This window comes from Lotus japonicus, chromosome 3 (assembly GCF_012489685.1).
Source record: "Lotus japonicus ecotype B-129 chromosome 3, LjGifu_v1.2".
Classification (NCBI taxonomy): Eukaryota; Viridiplantae; Streptophyta; class Magnoliopsida; order Fabales; family Fabaceae; genus Lotus; species Lotus japonicus.
In genome coordinates this window covers 37,967,128-37,979,622 of record NC_080043.1, presented here as the reverse complement: position 1 = coordinate 37,979,622, position 12,495 = coordinate 37,967,128, and the positions used below count along the sequence as shown (strand labels likewise).

The following is a 12,495-nucleotide window of genomic DNA, read 5'->3' as shown; positions in this document are numbered from 1 at the left end:
TTGGGGAGGTAAGTTTTGCTTTTCCCCTTTTGGTCTTGGCCCCTATGGCCATAGTGCTCCTGGTGGGTCATCTCTTCATGAGGATAAGTCAATCTTCTGGCTACAGGTGCTTTCTGTTTATAATGCTTCTTCATCTCAAAGTCTTGGTAAGCCTTTGCTGCTGACTTGTTGAAAACAGCGCTGCATCTAGGGCATAGCATGACTTCCTTCTCTCCATCTTGGCTTCGAGATAGGAACTCGACCAGGGTTTCTCCAGCCTTGGGGTAGACTTCCTCCAGACTTGCATTTTCAACTGGTATTTCGACTGCCACTCCTTTGGTTTCCTCTCCAAGAGTCAAACCCAAGTCGAGTTTCTCGGCAATGTCTACCATGCAAATGTTGAGGGGTTCCACATAATTGGCTTCAACCTTCCTTGGTGGATCTGAGTCGACTTTTGCCTGGCCTTTAGTCTTTTCACCGTACTTGAGCCTACCAGAATCTAGCGCTCCTTGAACAAGGTCCCTGAAACGAACACATTGTGAGGTCCAATGGCCAAAAAAATTATGATACTTACAATATTTCTTGCATTTCTTCTGTTCAGAGGAAGGCAATTTTTGGTCTTTAGGGACCACAATTAAACCATCAAATACAAGTATATCATAAATTGCATCACATTTGGTCACATCAAAAGTATAAGTTTTAACAGTGGGAACACTGTCTTTGGGAGACTCTTCTCCCAACTTGTTTTCATAAGGCTTCAATGCCTTGCAAACGTAAGGGTCCCCTGGCTGGAATTCAGCCAAGTTGATGTCGTTAATGTCGACTTCGGGGGAGACCTCATGATATACACACTGGGTTGGACACACAGATTATGTATCTATGTAGGCCACTTTCTCTTTTTTAGGCCACCTGTGAGCTGTCTTAGCCTTCTCGTCGTTCTTTTCTGCTTTGAGTAATTCGACATGTCTTACTCTATCCGCGAGCTGAGACATATCTCGAATATACTGCGTATCGAGTTTCTTCCTGATCGAATACTCTAAACCACCTGCGGCCAAAACAACTAACTCATGTTCTGGGACATGGGTGAAGCGTCGAGATTTTAACATCATGAACCTATTCAAGTAATCGTCAATGGACTCCGCGTTCTTTCTTTTGACGCTAGCTAAGTCCTTCAGGCTCACCTTGCATTCCCCTCTAAAGAATTGCTCATGGAAAATCCTTTCCAACTACGTCCAAGTATGGACTGACCTTGGGGCAAGGGTTGTGAACCATGTAAATGCGTTTTTCGTCAAAGAACTAGGAAAATACTTCATTTTCAAATTTTCATTGATGGCCAAGTCTCCAGCCTCAATCTGGTATCTAGCCACGTGTTCTACAGTGGACTCTCCTGAATCCCCGGAAAACTCAGTAAACTTCGGGACTTTCCAACCTCGAGGGAGCTCTGCGTTGAGAACTTCCTCAGTGAAGGCTGAAATGAAATGGGGTCTATTCGCAAAACCCACATTAAAACCATGTTGGTTCAAAAATTGTTCGACAACGGCAGCAACATTTTGTTGCCCCCCCAGCATTCTGTTGTCGAATTCTCTCCAATATCCCATCAGCATGTTCATTCCTGTTCACCACATATGAATTCTGTGGTGCGGCCTGTATCCCTCCATTTTCTTCGAACAAAGGATTTTGCTCTATATTCGGGTACAGTTGCACAGGCCTACGAGCAGGGACCGCGACTGGCGGGATTGGCTCAATCCCTGGTAATGGCGCAACTTCGACTTGGCCTCCTAACACTGTGGCCAAACGTCCCATTTGATGGGCCAACTGTTGATTATTGGCATTAGCGTTTTGGATCACTGGATTTATGATTTCCCCCATCTGTCGAGATAACATGTTGGCCATCTCGTGATTACTGTCATCGACTTGTTGTCAAATAGCCTGAAGTGATCCTGAGTTCATACCTGTTGGCAAATACAATTGCGAACTCTGGCCCGTAGTAAAGGCCGGTGGGCTTATACGACTCCCTAAGTTCAACATAGTCCCATTTTCCCCAAAAGGGGGCATCCCAAATGGTGGGACGTTTTCGGAGAACGTCGAGTAATTGCCTTGCAAGCCTTGCATCAATGATGTAGGCATGCCAAATGACATATCCCTCGCGGGTAAGGAGATGTTTGGCATAAATGATGCTTGCCCTACGTTGGCCACTCCTCTTGTTATCGTGGGCAGCGTAACTGCTTGGACCGTCGTGGAAATGGGCATTTCCGCTACAGCAGACACTACCACTCCCTGAGGTGGCGTAAGGACGCCGGAACTCATTCCATGAGATAGTCCCTCATGGTGGTTACCACTACTTCCAACAGGACTTCCTTGATTCACCACATTGGATCCCTGGGGGGAGGTTCTGCCTCTATTGTTCGTCATACTTACTGTTCTACCACTTCTCAAGTGCATAAAACCAAATCACGTAAATAAAGAACAAGTAGTAGGTAGCATGCAATGAACACAACACACAAAACACTTCTGTAAAACTTAGTTTTCACAAAAATGGTCCCACCGGGCGTGCCAATTTGTTTGCAGTGATATTTAGTAAACAAACATTCTCCAAATTCGATTGGAAAAAGTTTAAGAAGTTAAGAATTTTGCGAATTAAGGGCCCTTTTGGGAAAACGTCTTGCCAAAGTGCTGTGTGTGAAAGTTAGAAAACTCGACACCCGCGTGTCAAGGGTAAAATTGATAAGTTAACAAACTACAAATTTAAAGGTACTGAAATTCGAATTGCATTAAACCAACTGAAGGGTACATCAGATAAGTCGAAAACGGCTAATTACATTAAACAAAAAGAAATCGACAGAAACACAAAGTGAAGAAATAACAAGCTTAAAACACTTAAAGGCATGGAACATAAACGGCTGGTTCAGCAACATACTCCTCCATGATCACGTTAGGCTCTTTGAGTCTCTTTGATGCGGACATGTGAGCTTTTTAGTGAGTTTTTAAGAGTTGAGTTGAGAACCTTTTTTCTGAATCAGATTCTCCTATTTATAGAGCTCCATGTCCCGCGTGTCCTTGGCGGTTTTCTTCCTTACTGGATGGTGTTAGTGGGTCTGATTCCCCACGATCTGATGCTTGCCCCGGAAGTTCCATGCGTAGTGGTGTTCTTCAACTGCTTCCTGGCCACGTGGATAGCTATCGTGGGGAGAAGCACACGCTTTTCTAACTGATTCAATCAATGCCGCACATGGTAAACATGCCCGTGTTTATAGCAACGGTTACCAGTGTCCCTTTATCGAATTCTGCCACTCATTTAACTTAGCATTTTTTCTTGATTCTCCTGGTTCATTCTTTCGACAAACCCATACGTTTTGGGCCAAATATTTTGGGCCAACACTATGTAATTTTCTATATTTGTCTTAGCGCTATTTGCTTTCTTCATCAAAGCCATAGTAGAAATGTTAGAATGTCATCAGGCATCTATTATTTAACTCACGCGACACATCATTGACAGATCCAAGACGTATTCCTATAGGTAAAAAACGGTAAGGGGGTTGAATAAATATTTGTTTTGTTTGAAGGTTTTTGAGTCCATGGACTTTCGTTAGTTTTGCCGCATTTTACTTAAAGGATTGAAGAGAGATAGTGCATCTAAATTGAGAGTAGACTAAACTTTTTGCTTGATTTAGTGCATTGTAGGAGCACAAATCTCTTTGTAGATTAGAGGTAGGGATGTCAATGGGTACGGGTGGGCATGGATAGTATATACTCACCACCTGCTTCATATATAAAAATTTATACCCACCCGCTTCATACCCACATGGATATCTATTAAGTAGGTTTTAACCGAATTTTAAACCCAACACCCATGAACATAAATGAATTCACATGTATTTGTTCAAAAGAAAATTATATTAAAAGTAAAATTTAAAATTGGACATTACAGTCAATCAATGTGGGAAGAAAAATACTTATTTTCTACCCTTTGCTGGGTCTAAGGGCTTCTTTTCACCATTACCATTGTATAAGTTTATTCGAAAGAGAACTATAACTCAAACACAAATTCACTAGATATTAGATTTAATATACATCTATGTATATATAAAGATATTTTAGTATTTTATATATCCGGTGGGTATCCATGGGTATGGATACATCTATATCCCTACCTGCCCCATTAATAAATGGATAGTGGAAATATCCATTAAATAAATCTGTGGATACTCGTGGGCGCGGGTAATTTTACCCATAGCGGGTTTTTATCCATGGGTATCCACGGATGTGGATAATTTTAACATTCCTAGTTAGAGGTAAACAAAACTGGAAGAAAAGGACATCTTTGATTTCCTTGGTTTCATCTTTGCTTCGGCACTATTTAATATTTGGGGAAAACTTAGATATAGTACCATTAGTGCTGTTATTACTGTTCTCCAATGAAAATGTGACATGTGGATTAATTTATTATTTCTCACTAACTCTGTTATCTCAACGTTATTTTCTCATTTTCTCCGTTACTTCATTCTAGAAACTGCTCCATCTCTCTCCATGGGTTTTCCTCTTTGAACCTGCCCCAATCTCTGAACACCACCGTCGTTGAGACAATCAGGATGTCGACCACCATCGTCACCACCGCTGTGAATGAAAGCCACCACTAACGGCTATTGCTTCCTTCGCCTCCGTCGCGCCAGAGGACCCCGCGAAACCCTCAAACCTGTCACAGTAGAAACCCCACACCGCTGCTGTACGCACCTGAAACTGCCGCTTCCCACCATCTAGCTGTTGCCCATTGTGGAGGCCGCCTATGCCGTCAAGGCCACATGCCTCCTAGGGTTTGGTCGATCTCAACCGTTAAATCGATGTCATAAGCATCCTCTCCTCCCCCTTCCCCTTCTTTTTCCCTCTTCTCCCTTTCCATCTCTTTCTTGGTCGTTGCATCCCCTTTCAAAAGACATAGCCCCTTGAGATTGAATCACTAAGTTTTATGAGGTTAGAACCAACTCAAAATTTATGCTCCTTGTTTGATTAGTATCAAATCCATTCGATTGTTGAATCAAGAATAACAGGAGGAACAAAATTTTGGAGGAAAAAATAATTACCATTGGAATCAATAATAACAGGACCAATGAAATTTAGAATAGCAAGTTCAGTAATCCTGCGATTGAAGAAAAACACAAACACAGGGAGTGAGTTAGTGGTGCGGTTAAAGAAAAACAAAGGGTGCGGGATAGTGGAGAATAACCCAGGAATACGAAGGGTGTGGTGGTGGATCCGTGAGAAAGAAGAGGGTAACGGAGGTGTGACCCCGTGAACTTATTTAGAATTGAACACTTGTGATGTGTAAAAAAATAATCCAGGTGTTCTATTATTATTGGCTAACAGTACAACAGTATGTAAGGCACTGCACCTAAGTTTTTCCCTTAATATTTATGGTCTTTCATAGAGTTACACTAACAGTCACAACAGAGCATTTAATTGTGTTGTCTGTTATGCTTAATTTTGTATTGGCTAGTGCAAAGTAACTAGAGGCCAAATTAAACATCAAAAAGGATCATGTTACTTATTGACCCATAGTCTGGATTTTAATTTATCTATAATTAAAAAATATAAAGAGGAAGATGGGGTCATCTCTATAAATATGTTCATCAAAGAAACACATACATAATCCAACAGAATCACAAGTTTTAACTCGCTGATTTTCCCCCCAATTTTATTTTTTTCTGTTGTTATCCGACACAATCCTAGAAACAGAAACCATGGCTAAAGGTAGGGGCCTCAAAATTTGCTTGGGGGTGTCTTTACTCCTCCTGATAATTGCTACCGTAGTGATTGTGACCTTGAGTCTGACCGTCTTTAAACCCAAGAATCCTGTTATCAGAGTCGACCTAGTTGGCATCGAAAACTTTCAATTTCCCCTCTCAGCCAATTCAACCATGAATGTAACACTGGACACATTGATCACAATAGTGAATCCAAACTATGGAAGCTTCAACTACATAAACTCAACCGCTTATGTGAACTATGATAATACCATTGTAGGTGAAGTTCCAATAGGGGCAGCGTTTGTCCCAGCACGCGGCACAGTTAATGTGACCACTGGTGCAATATTTATGGTGGGAAAGTTGATACAAGATCCCAAATTTTGGTCAGATGTTGTATCAGGGTCCTTGAATTTGACATCAACGGCTGAACTTCCTGGGAAAGCGAGTATACTCAAATTCATCAAATTGAAGGCCACGGCTTACAGCTCTTGTGACATCTCTGTTAGTATAAGTTCTATGCATGCTGTTACTAAGTGCATAGACAAAATCAAGCTTTGATAGTGACGTAACCTGGATTTTCTCTTTTTAATTGGTTAATATGGTGGTTTTAGTCAAGGAAAAGGCGCCTTTTCCATGTTGTCATTTTTTACAGAATATATATTTGTAAGGGAGTACATTTTTTCTTTGCAATTAGACATTGTGGGATACTTAAATATACCGAAAAAGATTGTGCTAGTCATAAAAGTAACAGAAGATTCAAGTGTGAGCGCTATTTGTTGCATGGAAAATTTTCAACTGAATTTCCAATTAATACATTCTCTTTCAATACTAATTTCGGCAGGAAAATGCATTTGCAGGTAAAATCTGAAATTGCAGTTACATACAAAAGTTGTTAACAAAAAGTGTTGAACCAAATCTTAGACAAATCAGATAACTGCCATTCTTTTTCTTATGTACACCACGGGATTTTCAGTCAAAAAAACCTTGTCAGCTGACAGTTATCTCCTCCACATTACTTATGTCCTCAGTGTATTCAACTTTTGGCTCCAAATCAATGAACTGGTTTGATTTACTAGCTAAGTGGGAAATGCTAACCCTCCCTTGCCGCTTAATATAATCAGCAACAGCTTTCATCTCTTCTTGTGAGATGTATATAAATTTGCCCCTATCATCCATGACACCCGAAAGCCGACCTGATGCATAAATGAACTTACTATTATATCCGTCAGCAGGAATAGATGAAACACAAGAATATGACATTATAGTCTTTAAAAAGCCAATAACATTTCAGGAGTATAACAATTTTAATTTTGTCAGGCTGCAACTACATTACAAAATCATCATGGTAATCCTGGCAAAAATATTGATCTCTCCAGAACAGTAAGATGGGTCATCAAAGAGAAATTACTGTTTCAAAGCAACAAGCAAAACTAAGGGGAAGCAGCAGCAGTGCTGATTATAAGCTCCAGCAAGTAATGATTAGAGATTGAAGTCTATAAAAAGAAGCATCATTTCAATTGTTTTCCAAACATTAAAAAAAACCTTCTATGAAATGAATTTGTAGTTATACAGACTCTTTAGGAGGAAAATGCAGAATATAAATTTATCAGATGACAAGGTCAGAAGGCAACTATGCCAAAACTAAAGTAAAATCAACATAAATTACAATTGGCCATTTAATGATGAAAATCATCAGAGAACTCCTAACACAGTAACTTTGACACAGTATATTGTAATGTATGCTCCTTGATCGCACAAGGGAAAAAAAAAACATACTGTTGGTTAAAAATATGGTAAATTGAGTAACATAAAGTGGGATGTGCTATTTAAAATTATGCCTAGCCGTTCTTTGTAGGAAGGTTCTGATATAAGGGCAGACCCGGGCAAGGGACAGCCCATAGCTTGTGAGTTGTGACAATGGGGTATAAAGCATAAAAGATATGAGGCTTCCCAACTGAGTCAAATATTTCTTCCATTTATTGAAAACCTTGCCAATGACTTGGCCATCTAACAATGTAAATTGGCTATCTAGATCCCAACACAGGGTTGGTGATGAAGAAGACAAAAATAAGAAAAATATAAAACAGGAAGGGTAATAGATCTAAAAGAAAGGCTCTTACCCATGCTTTCCAGAGATGTGATGCGATTGATACATTCCTGCATCAGTTTAGTGTGTCATAAGAAGGGAAGGCCATTGACAAAAACTACAACTCATATAACAGTTCAATTCATACTTAAATACAATGATATAGAACCCCCAACAAAGTAAGTAATTAAGGCTTCACTACATAGAAACATTAGAAAAGGATTTGACCAGCTGGTTTAACACCCTAAACCCTAAATACAAGCTGAGCATAGCACTGTAACTCAACTTAAGATACCTGTAACCTTTCTCTGGAAAAAAAAAAAAACCACCAAAGCCTTTTCTCACTAGGTGCGATTAACTACAACACTATAATATCTAGTCATGAAACATTTCTAATGATAAACCCTTTTAAACTAGATCTCGCAATGGTTTGACCTCCCACCATTAGAGTGCCCTCCATTTGGTCTACGGTATTCACCTGTATTAGTGCTGTACTCCAATGAGTGTGTTTGATAATACATTTAAGCTAGCTTAAAATATATTTGACTAGCTTATAAGCTCATTTGACCAAAGCAAGGGTGTAAACGAACTTATCTCATAGCTTCTTAATTTTATTATTGTTATCAACTATATTAATTAAATTTCTCCATTACCCATCTTTACCTATAAGCTCATTTATATTGCTCCTCGAATGAAATATATAGCAACAACCAATACAAGAAAAGGTTGTGATGGAGGGAGTCAATGGGTTTAAAGGGATAGAATACCTGAGTGCGCAATTTAAATTCTGCAGCAAGGTCCTCTAAGGGAACACATTTGTGTTTCTGAATGATTTAAAAAATATTAAATGTAAATTAGAATGGTTATAAAACATCTCAAAAGCAAACATTTATAACTCTAGCTAGTTGAGATAAGGTTTTGAATCTATTGATGCCCTAAAGAAATATTTAACTTTTCTCAAAATTTAGTAAGGAGAACTGAAGGAAAGTAAGATTGTAGAGTAACCTTGATATATTCTACAAAATTGGATAGCAAGTCTTCAGTCTTTTCCTGCACATCTTCAAGGGTACCTTCATCATCAACTGAAAATTCCCCTTTCCACTTGTCAAACTCTAATGCAGCTGCTTCCTCCTCCTTGGCCTTCCGAGCCTTGGCCTCCTCTTCCTGTATTAACCATGAGGAAGCATGTACTTTGCCGATTGATATACCATGAGAAATTAAATCCTGAAACCAAATCAGAATAAGGTTGTGTTGTTAACTCACCAACATGCGCTCCTGCGCCTCGCGCTCTTCATCCTTCAACCTTCGCATTTCTGCATAGCGGTCTTGCTTTGAATTCCTTGACTCTCGCGCAGCTTCTTCAGCCTTCCAAAAAGATACACCAGGATTAAATAACTACTCAAACTTCAATCAACATCGAAACCCCGCGGGGAGGGGGTGGGGAGTAAAAACTAAAACCTAGGCACCAGAATTCAAGGAATACATAAAAATACTGAGGGGAGGGTGTTCAGACTAATACATTTGTCACCCATATCTAAATGTTAAGTCTGACTAGTATTCTTCAAAGCCCTTCTATCATATACTCAACAGTTTAAGACATTAGCTTGAGAATTATATACAAATTAAAAACATCAGTATCCAAATTCAAGCTTTAAAAACGCACAACATCCTTGACATCTAGAAACCCTCCTTTTTGGTAAGTCAAATTCAAATGACTTTGCCTTTTGGAACAGTAAGTAACAAGCCATGCTGTGAATAACAAAATGTTAGCCAAAAGTACATCCAGGTATCTTTAATTACTGAGAAATGAATTGAATCAGTTTTAAACATGTTATAAAGAAAGAATACCTGTCGCCGAGCTTCCCTCTCTTGCCTTTTCATTTCTTTTTTCTTTGATGCTCTAGCCTCATAAGACTCGCCACCACCAGCTTCATCATCGCTTTCACCTGCCGAATCTGTTCAAACGTATACAAACAGTTGATCACTTCAAAAAAATGCAACTCAGTTTCATAATCAACTTTATACATCCTTCCAAGTTCAAACACAGCAGTGCACTTATCATGCTTCCATTTCATATCACCAAACAAACAAAGATCTAACAATATTTCCACATAACAAAAACAGTACGCCAAATAAATAACATTGCCAAATATTTGACCCCAAAGGATGAAATTCTACCGCAAACAATTTACAACAAAGTGCATACGCATCTAATGTAACACAGTGATGCATAATCATCACCAAAACGCAAAAGTTTCTACGCACATGAAAAAAAATTGAATTAAAATCAACGAGTTATGCGAGAAACCTTGAAGCGCTGCAGGTGGATCTGAAGAAGTGCTAGCTCCAGACGCCGCCGGTCTCCGACGCATGCGGCGAGTTGCGGTGGCGCGCACCACAGTTTCCCTGCGTGGAGCCTGCCGAATTTGTTAAATTGATCTAAGAATGGTGTCATTAGGGTTTTGGCGGCGAGATGAGGGGAAAAGTGAAGGTTGCAAACCTGTTGAGGTTCGTCGTGGTGAGCGGAGGGTTGAGAATCCTGACGACGCTTCCATAGATAGAGTGGGATCAGTGCTCCCAGCAGGAGAATCGAGAGTACAGCTACGAGTAGTTCCTCCATTGATGCAAATGGTGCTCCAGTTTTTCCTGGCTTGTTCGGTGGTTTCTCACGAAATGGATTTCGCTGCGAATAGAGATGATCATCACGGTTTTACTTTCACGTTTTGGATGATATTCATCGGATGAAACGACGTCGTTATGTCCCTTTTATTTTTAGTGGCGTTCATATCCCTTTTATTTTTTGAAAGTAATTCATATCCCTTTTTGAAGTTTAGTAAATAATGAAATGAAATGCTACATTTCAAAAAAAAAATGAAATGTTACCAACAAATGTATTTGTTTTTCCAAAATGAAATGTAAAGTAAACCACGTTCACATTTTAAAGTTTGGTAGACATCCGAAGGGTGTAGATCACTAGAGATAAATACGAAGATATGAGAAATAAGTGATAAGTGTAATATATGATGTAATGAAATTGAAAGATTGAGAGAGATAGAGAGAGAAGGGCTCATATGTGTCTGTAGTATTGGGTGTACATCAATCATCACTCACACTAACATGATCCAACAATTTCATGTCATTCATTTGGCCAAGCCGGAGACTAATCTAATTGAGACTTTAAGATCACATTAAATGAGTATGTATTTCTTCATAAATTTTTATTTATATACACTATCCAAGAATAGTATCATCGAAATAATACTTACAAAATTCATTACCAATTGTGATGAACCTTGTTGGTAAAGAAGACAATCAAGGCTCTCGCCTTCCGGCATTGAGAAACTATGTTACAAGAAAATAATCATTTTCATAGGAGTGGAAAAAGACCAAACCGCTCGTAGGAGCTTACATCATACTTGGTAATGAATACTAGATAAATACATAAGAAATGTCTAGGCCTTTTTGGAAGTTGATCTAATTAAAAATGTTAGGCTCAAACTTTTCAAAAAGTCGTATCAGCCAATTAAAGATAGGAAACATTAACGAGCCGTGGTGTTTTTCCAAATCTCACCATCCAATGTTCACATTAATCCCAAAATACCCCAATTTATTTTCTAACCTAATTAGGGATGTCAAAATTATCTACTCTCACGGATACCCATAAATAAAATAAAATATGTGGTGCGTAAAATTATTCACACCCATGAATACACGTGGGTACTTGTCGCTCGATGTTGCTTGGAATTTATCCTGCAATTGATGCAAGTGTTTTTCAGGTGTTGTGCTACATAAGTTTTATGTGTGGTGCACCAAAGCAATTGGTTGCCAGGGTCTTTTGCCCAATTGATCGTCGGGTAGCAATTTAGTTTGTCCTGAATTGTTTTTTTTAAGGTTTTTCTATGTTTCATTGGAAGGGATTATGCTCACTTTGTTGAGTGCCGTTTATTTTATCGACCATTCATCTAATAATAATTTTGCTTTTAAAAAAAAGGTATATATACTGAATAATTAAATAAATGTATATATAAGTTCAACAATGAGAAATTTTAATATATTTATGTTTAAACTTAATATTATTGTTTTGTTATAATTGAAAATAATTTAATTGTTTTAAATTGACTTTTAATTCAGTTTTATTATTTTTTTATTTATTCACAAATGCGACAATGATGCACAAACCGGTGAATAGATCTATTAGTTTCGTCAAGACCATCTAATACTCTCGGCACTTCTTGTCTATCCATGTCAAAGTCATCCCCATCCTCTCACAAGGTGTGACCAATCTTGTTGCATTTGTTTGCCAACATGTCTTGAATGCGTGTTATGCAACTGAAGGAGGATATTGCACTCGCAACCCTCGACACCCAAACAGTTGGTGTTTTCCTGCAACTCATCAAGGAATCAAGGCCAAGACATATGAGTTAGCCGTAATTGATTGTTGAATGATGAATTACATTGAATGTTATGACCGAGCTTGGTGCAGCGTACAAGAAGATCGCCGCTCTCATCCGTGTTCGGGAGAATTATCTCTCATTTGAAGAGCTTCATGACTTGTTGCTCTCTCGTGGAGCCTATCTCAAGAGTGTAGAGGCATCAACAGACAATCTAATTGCCACAACCAAATATGCTCGTAACACTTGCAATTTGTCTAATCCGCACCACAACCGGTCTAACTATTAACAAATTGCA

General features: G+C 38.9%; 2 protein-coding genes across 3 annotated transcripts; one reads left to right on the top strand and one right to left on the bottom strand.

Moving 5' to 3' along the window:
- Nucleotides 1–5,641: 5,641 nt before the first annotated feature.
- On the top strand, nt 5,642–6,413 carry LOC130742382 (uncharacterized). The gene has a single exon (XM_057594486.1). The coding sequence runs from the start codon at nt 5,715–5,717 to the stop codon at nt 6,276–6,278; it is 564 nt and encodes a 187-aa protein (XP_057450469.1). The 5' UTR covers nt 5,642–5,714; the 3' UTR covers nt 6,279–6,413.
- An 83-nt stretch (nt 6,414–6,496) lies between these two features.
- LOC130742381 (DDRGK domain-containing protein 1) lies at nt 6,497–10,565 on the bottom strand. Of its 2 annotated transcripts, none has more exons than XM_057594483.1 (8): nt 10,307–10,565; nt 10,115–10,223; nt 9,655–9,761; nt 9,070–9,171; nt 8,812–8,970; nt 8,574–8,630; nt 7,841–7,877; nt 6,497–6,913 (listed from the first exon to the last, which is right to left on the bottom strand). In XM_057594483.1, exons 1-8 carry the CDS (start codon nt 10,424–10,426, stop codon nt 6,708–6,710), a joined length of 897 nt encoding a protein of 298 aa, XP_057450466.1. In that variant the 5' UTR covers nt 10,427–10,565; the 3' UTR covers nt 6,497–6,707. The 2 variants fall into 2 exon arrangements, with proteins under 2 accessions (XP_057450466.1, XP_057450467.1); XM_057594484.1 differs by having other exon boundaries at nt 10,115–10,212; nt 10,307–10,446.
- Nucleotides 10,566–12,495: the final 1,930 nt, after the last annotated feature.

Excerpts from the sequence above, each read along its gene's own strand:
- LOC130742382 (XM_057594486.1), top strand. The coding sequence starts at position 5,715 with ATGGCTAAAGGTAGGGGCCTCAAAATTTGCTTGGGGGTGTCTTTACTC.
- LOC130742381 (XM_057594483.1), bottom strand. The coding sequence starts at position 10,426 with ATGGAGGAACTACTCGTAGCTGTACTCTCGATTCTCCTGCTGGGAGCA. Across the intron at positions 8,971-9,069 it reads AGGCGCAGGAGCGCATGTTG|GAAGAGGAGGCCAAGGCTCG; the intron begins GTGAGTTAACAA and ends TGGTTAATACAG. Across the intron at positions 7,878-8,573 it reads AATTTAAATTGCGCACTCAG|GAATGTATCAATCGCATCAC; the intron begins GTATTCTATCCC and ends AAACTGATGCAG.